The sequence below is a fragment of the Chenopodium album genome, chromosome 2, assembly GCF_948465745.1.
Source record: "Chenopodium album chromosome 2, dcCheAlbu1.1, whole genome shotgun sequence".
NCBI lineage: Eukaryota > Viridiplantae > Streptophyta > Magnoliopsida > Caryophyllales > Amaranthaceae > Chenopodium > Chenopodium album.
In genome coordinates this window covers 1,190,899-1,199,318 of record NC_137835.1, presented here as the reverse complement: position 1 = coordinate 1,199,318, position 8,420 = coordinate 1,190,899, and the positions used below count along the sequence as shown (strand labels likewise).

Sequence of the window (8,420 nt, the reverse complement as noted above, 5' to 3'; positions counted from 1 at the left end):
TGGTGTAATTCAATTAAATGCAAATCAATGATTAAGAGATTTTTTTAGGACTGATCAAAGCTAATCCGACCTGAACTTATTTGGTTTGGGTTGAAATTTTACCCGATTTATTAAATGGGTTGATTTAAATTCGATCTAAAGTCAAATGGGGTGGTTAAGATTGGAAATTTTAGTCCAAAAACGAAATGGGTCAATAGTAGGTTGGGTTACCGAAGCTGACCTGATAACCCAAATTTAGGGGTGTGATTTATTGATTATTTTGGCCCAACTAAAAACCAGCCCAAATGCCACAATTCAAACTTTAAAGCCTTTACCCAAAAGAACCCTAGTTGTATAAACTCTTCTCCAATTTCTTTTAAAAAGCTTCTTTATCAATCGTGATTTAATGATGAGCCTGACGAGCAATTAATTAAGATCTACATCACATGATATGATGAATACAATAAGTTTAATTATTTATTATTTTTTTTTATTATTTTAATACACTTGAAAATAGAGTCTAATCTAAAGCCATGGAAAGTAATATTGTAATCCTCTTCATTACTTCTTGTATATTCCTTATTTCTGGTTGACATCGAGTGAAATATCTTATTTTAATAATAATAACAATGTAAAAACATCAAAGATTTTTTTCGAAAACAGAGAGAGTAAAAAAAATTAGATCAGATCATATATATTTAATTGTATATGTTAAGTCAAACTTCGGGCTTGTTCTTATTGACTGAACTCAGCTGAAATGAATTGAACTGAACTGAACTAAAATGAATATTTTATAAGAGAAGGAAATTAGGAGCTGAACTGAACTGAATTTCAACGTAAGAGAACAGGCCCTTCATCTAGTTGACAATTATCCGCTACTCCAAAAAAACACAATTACACAAAGTATGGAGAGAGAGGAAGATAAAGGTACATGTGATGAGGAGAAAGATGTACAAAATAATATTTTACGAAGGAAAGAAAAAAAATTGTTGAACATAATATGTAGTAATCGTTCAATTGTTTTTAGTAACTGTTGGACATAATATGAAATGAACTCATTCTATTTTTTTGGTTAGTTAAGCATGTGGCACCACTAAGTCACTAATTAAGTCATTAAATCTCATACTCGTATTAATATTTACTAATCACTTGTCTTTTAGTAACCCTAAGTCAATTGTAATACTACTATTTAGTGGTAATTTATTGACTAATGAAATAATGAGAGTACAATTTGGTTTTGGCATTGGACCTTCCATCTTGGAACTAACATCTAATTGGCTAATTGCAACGTGTGTGCATTACATTTGTGGTGGTAACATTAGCTTCTATTCAACTTTTCACTTTTGTTATTTTCCCATTTTGTTTCTTTATTTGGTTTGTCTTGTTATCTCTGATTACTTGATTAGTGATTTTCATTTTCTTTATTATAGTCCATAAACACGTAGTAAAATGAACCTACCATTCATTTTCTTTTTGTACGTATACCCCTACTCTTTTTCCCGAAAAAAAAAAGAAAAGTAAATTCAACCTAATGAAGCTTTAATCATTATTGTCTTTGACTCATTTCTAATCCCATCTCCAAATATCAGTAAAATGGGTAACAATTTCTGGGCAAATTACTGTGGAAATTCAGCCTACCCATATGAGAGTTTTGGCACATTTTTTGCATCAACACTTAATACAAATTCATGTTTAAACCACACCATAGTAATCTCCATTGATTTGTTGCTCATTTTGTTATTTTTGTTCATCATTTTATCCACCCCTACTACCAAGAATACAACTTCTGCATTCAACATTTTTTCTGCTGCTGTAAATACTGTTCTGAGTTTAGCACACTTAATTCTTGGTTTATGGGTTTTGGAAGACAAGATAAGAACTGAAAAGACTGTTTTGCCCCTGCATGGATGGCTGGTTCTGCTCTTTCAGGGTTTTACTTGGCTGTTTCTGAGTCTGATTCTGAGCTTCAGAAGGTCATTTGCTTCACACTTGACCTTGTTTAAGATATGTTTCACTTTTTCTGGATTATATGCTGCATTTTTGTTTGCAATTTCTGTTTATGAAGTAATTGTTTCTAGGAGAGTGAAACATGTTAAGGTCATCTTTGATATTTTGTTGTTTCCTGGAGTTATTCTGTTATTTTTCCATGTCTTTAAAGAGCATATTAATAAGCAAGAATCTGAATCAGAATCGAAAGTTTGTTTACATGAGTCTAGTGTACCTTTGCTTGATAATGAAGATGTTTATACAACTGATATAAACCAAAGTCTGTTTTCGAAAGCTGGATTCTTCAGTAGAATGTCATTTTGGTGGTTAAATCCACTGATGAAATTGGGAAAGGAGAAAATTCTTGAGGATGAAGATATTCCTAAACTTAGGACTGCTGATCAAGCAGAAACCTGTTATCGCGATTTTATGGAGAAAATTAGCAATAGTAAAGAAAAGGGATCAACTTCAATCTGTCCTGCTTCCATATTTTCTTGGCAATGGAATGACATAATGATTTCTGGGGCTTTTGCATTGGTTAAGGTGCTTACTCTATCAACTGGGCCTCTTTTTCTCAAAGCATTCATTGATATAGCTGAAGGGAAAAGGGGATTTAAATATGAAGGCTATGCAATCACTTTTCTGCTTTTATTCACAAAATGCTTAGAATCATTGTCAGAGAGGCAATGGTGCTTTAGGACTAGATTGATTGGACTCCAGATAAGATCGATGTTATCTGCAGCTGTTTATGCCAAGCAATTCAGACTCTCGAATGATGCTAAAACGAGTCACACTCCTGGTGAGATAGTGAACTATGTCACGGTTGATGCTTACAGAATTGGTGAATTTCCTTTCTGGTTTCATCAGATATGGACTGTGGTTCTCCAAATGTGTATTGCTTTGGTGATCATTTACTACTGTGTTGGGAATGCAACAATTGCGGCATTAGTGATAGTTGTTATTGCAGTACTTGGAAACTCTCCCTTAGGTAAATTACAACATAAATATCAAACAAAGCTTATGTTAGAACAGGATAAAAGGTTGGGGGCCATAACTGAAGCCTTGGTGACAATGAAGGTGCTGAAGGTTTATGCTTGGGAAAACCATTTCAAGAAAGGCATCGAAAACTTGAGGGAAATTGAGTTCAGGTCACTAGCAGCTGTGCTTCTACAGAAAGGGTACTATATGATTCTCTTCTGGTCATTTCCAATATTGATGTCGATAGCTACATTTGGGGCATGCTGTTTTTTAGGAATTCCTTTGGATGCCGGTAATGTTTTTACATTTTTAGCTACTTTGAGAATAGTTCAGGAACCTGTAAGGTTAATCCCGGATGTTGCTGGAGCATATATACAGGCAAGTGTATCACTAGACCGAATCATAAGGTTTCTTGATGCGGCTGAATTGCAAAATCAACATATCCAGCAGAGGAAGAAAGGGAAGGAGCTAGAGAAGTCTATAGATATCAGAAGCACAGCAATTTCATGGGATTTCTCACTAAAGCCAACCCTTAGAAATGTAAATCTACTTGTTAAACCTGGAGAGAAGGTAGCCATTTGTGGAGAGGTTGGAGCCGGTAAATCCACACTCTTGGCAGCCATTCTTGGAGAAGTTCCAAGCATTGATGGCACTGTAAGGCCCTATTCTCTTTACTATTATTATTTTGTTATTTATTCTTACTGAGTTTTATATAAGAAAAAAAATAGGATTCAGGCTTTAATCAAACGGCTTATCAATTTTTTTTTTTACTAAATTATTATCGCGTGTATGTTGTGTAAACTGCACTGTAAGCTAAGTGAGATTTAATTACTGATTGGCTTCTGGTATTTCAGGTGCAAGTTTATGGAAAGCTTGCCTATGTCTCTCAGACAGCATGGATTCAAACTGGGACTATAAGAGATAATATTCTGTTTGGTTCTTACATGGATCATCAAAGATATGAAGATACACTTATAAGGTGCTCATTGTTAAAAGATATAGACATGCTTCCATGTGGTGATCTCACAGTAATTGGGGAAAGAGGAGTTAACCTCAGTGGTGGACAGAAGCAACGAGTGCAACTAGCACGCGCCTTGTATCAGGATACTGATCTTTACCTCCTGGATGATCCATTCAGCGCTGTTGATGCTCACACCGCGACTAGTCTATTCAATGTAATAGAAAAGAAGCTCCCTTTCCTTTTGCTTAGTTCTAGTAAAAACACCTTTATTACTTAACTAACTTGAACAATTTTTGCAGAGATATGTCATGGGAGCTCTGGCAGGAAAGACTGTCCTGCTAGTCACTCACCAAGTTGACTTTCTACCTACATTTGACTGTATATTGGTTAGTTTTTAATAAGTTCATATCTTTCGTTGACTATCGTTCCATTTTATCCTCAGCTCTAATCTATAGAAAGATAAAGAAAATATGTGGAAACTAAAAAGGCAAATGAACAAACTAAAGAGAGAGGATATAAAGTTTTTCGACTTAAGCAAATGATCTTGTATAAGTATCTTTTGTTTTTTTTTTCTTTTGCAGTTGATGGTTGAAGGTCAGATTATAAAGTCAGGCACTTATGAACAACTGATGACTTCAAGCCTTGAGTTCCAAAATCTAGTCAATGCGCAGAACAACTCAATGCAGTCTGACAATTGTAAAGAGAGTAGATCTGTCCCGAGTCTGAAAAATGATGAAAGAGATAATTTCAATCAGGACAAAGCACATGCATCCTTAGGTGATCAATTGATTCAGAAAGAAGAAAGAGAAACAGGAGACAAAGGTTTTAAGCCTTATATACAGTACCTTAGTCATGGAAGAGGTTTCTTATACTCATCCTTGGCAGTCTTAGCCCATATCTTATTTCTTCTTGGGCAGTCTATACAAAGTTATTGGTTGGCCAATAATGTTCAAAATTATGGTGTTAGTGAAGTGAAATTGGTGACAGTGTACTCAATTATAGGATGTAGTGTGGGAATTTTCTTGCTCGTAAGATCATTTTCTATTGTTTCTCTTGGTCTTGACACATCACGAGCAATATTTACCACTTTGCTGAACTCCCTTTTTCGAGCACCAATGTCCTTTTTTGATGCCACTCCCCTAGGAAGGATACTCAGTCGGGTAAGATTATTAATCTATCTCTAAGCAAAGGTTGAGCATTCTTTGTCAATTATGGAAGGCTAACCTTTTATCTTATATTTTCCTGTAGGTATCTTCAGACATAAGTATCATTGACCTTGATGTAGCCATGATGGTAAGCATGGCCCTAGCATCTACACTAACAGCTTTCTTTAGCTTTGGTATCCTGGCTATCGTGACCTGGCAAGTCTTGCTTATCATTGTGCCTGTGGTGTATCTGACTATACTCTTACAGGTACCTCCAAATTTTACACATTAAATTTGGAAACTATTTTCTGGTATAGTCTGAAAAGTTCTAGCAGGAGTTTTTGATCCTGTTAAGATACTGAAACTTGAATTTAATTACATTACATGTATACAGAAATACTATTTTGCATCAGCAAAAGAGCTGATGCGAATCAATGGAACTACCAAGTCCACAATAGCAAGCAATCTTGCAGAGGTCATTTCGGGAGCCACCACAATACGAGCTTTTGGCAAGGAAGATCAATACTTCTCAAAGGCTGTAGAGCTTATAGACAACAATGCCAACCCTTTCTTTCACAGTTTTTCTTCCAATGAATGGCTGATACAACGCTTGGAGATGCTATGTGCAGTTATTCTCTCATGCTCCGCTCTTGCACTGACTCTGCTTCCTTTCAGTGAAGCCAACTCTGGTTAGTTAGTTTCTCACTTCTCAAAACCACGAAAACAGATTGGTTAATCTTTGTTATTCTGCGATTCCTTTTATTACATTTTTATTCGATGATGTTCTCGTGACAGGATTTATTGGGATGGCACTATCCTATGGTCTCTCCTTGAATATCTATCTTGTGAGTTCTGTCCAAAACCAGTGCATGCTGGCCAACATGATAGTTTCAGCCGAAAGGTTGGAGCAGTACATGCACATCCCTGAAGAAGCATGTGAAATAATTCAAGAAAATAGACCTCCTCCTAATTGGCCTGATGTTGGGAAAATTGAATTCTGTGAATTGAAGGTAAACTTGAATTACACTTATTTTAAGCTTGTCAACTGCCAGAACATAACTTCAGAAAAAAAATTGTGATATTCACAGGTTAAATATAGACCCAATGGTCCACTGGTTCTTCAAGGGATTAACTGCATCTTTGAAGGTGATAGCAAGATTGGGATCGTTGGGAGAACCGGAAGTGGGAAAACAACCCTTATCAGCACATTGTTTCGTTTGGTGGAGCCTTCTGAGGGAAAGATCATCATAGATGGAATAGACATTTGCACCATTGGGCTTCATGATCTTAGATCTCACCTTAGCATAATTCCTCAAGACCCAACACTTTTTAGTGGCTCAGTTCGCCACAATCTAGACCCATTGTCACAGCATACAGACCAAGAGATCTGGCAGGTGATGTGCATTTAAAGCATACATTTTCATATTTTTCTGTCATCTCCTAAATTTAGTTTAAAGTGTAAACAACAAAGCTATAGTTTCCCATTCTAACTTGCAAGGGATTCTTCTACATGTGTTAAAAGGTTCTTGAGAAGTGTCATCTCCGAGAAGCTGTTCAGGACAAAGAAGGCGGCCTAAACTCCTCAGGTATCACCAATAAAAAAAGTAACGAAATTTCCATTCTCAATGAGTAAAATATAGTAATGGTGTGATTTTGGTATGCAGTTGTACAAGATGGATCAAATTGGAGCATGGGACAACGACAATTATTTTGTCTAGGACGAGCCTTACTGAAGAGGAGGAAGATACTAGTTCTAGATGAAGCTACTGCATCCATTGATAACACCACCGATGCAATCCTCCATAAAACCATAAGAACAGAATTTAGTGATAGTACAGTTGTTACAGTGGCGCATAGAATACCAAGTGTAATGGACTGCACACGGATTCTAGCTATTAGTGACGGTGAGTTTCTTCTTATTTCTTACAAACATAACGCCTTACTTATGAAAAGATGAAATATTTCGGAACTAATGAAAAGTGGTATATTTTACACAGGGAAAGCAATAGAGTTCGACGAGCCAGCAAAGCTCATAAACAAGCATGATTCATTGTTTGGGAAACTCGTTAGGGAGTACTGGTCATATGCTGAAAATGTGAGTATGTTCAAAGATCAGCAGTGAGCTTTGTCTATTAGTTCTAAGTTTCTTGTAACATTTAGGCATTAACAGTTTTGAAAAGTTGTTTAACTAACTCATGATGTGATTCAAAAGCTTCATGATTAATGCACACATAGTTGTCTTTATGATTATATCTGGAATTATAATTGAATGATTTGAATGTTTACACAAATGTTTTGATTATTAGCTTATATAACTTTTGATTTAACCTTCCACCAGACAGATACTATATCAATCTTACTGTATACTCCCTCCGTATATAATACTTCGTAAATTGTTTCACTGTCCTTTTGTGGCCGTATAGCGTATTTAAATGATTGTTCCATATAATTTTAAGAAACTTTTACCAATATATCTTCTATAATCTATAAATATAAATAAACAAAGGACGCTTAATCTACAACCTGACATGCGTCGCTCTGTGCTTAAAAAATATGTATAGTTCGTCAATTCTACTTCATTAGTTATAAATTTTAATCAACAACTTGAGTTACGAATAAAGATAGTCCAATTAAAACCCTATGAAAGTTAACAAAGATGACATTTATTAAACCTAAAAGACAAAAAATTACACTTTTTATTTTTTAAATATATAAATTACAAATAAAGTCAACAAAGATGACATTTATTGAGAAAAATCTAGTGCGGAGTATATAATAATATACATGTAAAAAATATAAGCAATTTTTTTCGTATGTGGAAAATTTTAAATTGATGAATCAAGCAAAGGAAGTAAGGTTAATACAAATAATTTAACACCAAGCGGATGGGCCAGTAGAGTGTGCTGGTGGGCTTGTTGGACTTGGGCCAACAAGGAGAGGTGGATTTGGAGTGAAAGGTGGACTTGGGCCAACAAACTCGTGGTGGACGAAGAAAATATTGTTGTCTTGAATTCAAATGTTATGATTGTTAAAGGACCAACTCAACCGTATTAAACTAGAGTAGTGTTAGTGAGTTGCTTATGTTATTGTAAGAATTTGTTATATGGCTTTCTGTTATAACCATCTCTTTTTTTTTTTTTTGACAACTTCTTATTGATAATATCAGCATGCTATTGTCAAATGTGACTCATTTGGTACTTGTATTTGATCTAGATACCCCGATTGAACTTACAGTCCTACAGGCAAATTTTAATTTAATTACAGGTTATATATTGTATCGATTGTTCTGTTCTCATTAAGACATTAACTATATCGATCTGCATGCATGTTATGGAAGTATGCTGCATCAGCATCACTATATCTGCATGTTT

The 8,420-nt window shown here is 35.2% G+C and overlaps 1 protein-coding gene across 1 annotated transcript; it reads left to right on the top strand.

Annotated features, from left to right (window-relative positions):
* The first annotated feature begins 884 nt into the window (after positions 1-884).
* LOC145605822 (ABC transporter C family member 10-like) lies at positions 885-7,377 on the top strand. Its single transcript, XM_081661889.1, has 12 exons — positions 885-906; positions 1,517-3,597; positions 3,798-4,118; positions 4,204-4,290; positions 4,486-5,064; positions 5,153-5,317; positions 5,444-5,738; positions 5,845-6,059; positions 6,138-6,443; positions 6,572-6,635; positions 6,714-6,953; positions 7,047-7,377. Exons 1-12 carry the CDS (start codon positions 885-887, stop codon positions 7,169-7,171), a joined length of 4,500 nt encoding a protein of 1,499 aa, XP_081518015.1. The 3' UTR covers positions 7,172-7,377.
* The last annotated feature ends 1,043 nt before the right edge of the window (positions 7,378-8,420 follow it).

Bases quoted from the DNA above. Each gene is read 5' to 3' on its own strand.
- LOC145605822 (XM_081661889.1), top strand. From the start codon at position 885: ATGGAGAGAGAGGAAGATAAAG. The intron at 4,119-4,203 runs GTAATAGAAAAG...CAATTTTTGCAG, and splicing joins CCGCGACTAGTCTATTCAAT to AGATATGTCATGGGAGCTCT. The intron at 5,318-5,443 runs GTACCTCCAAAT...ACATGTATACAG, and splicing joins ATCTGACTATACTCTTACAG to AAATACTATTTTGCATCAGC.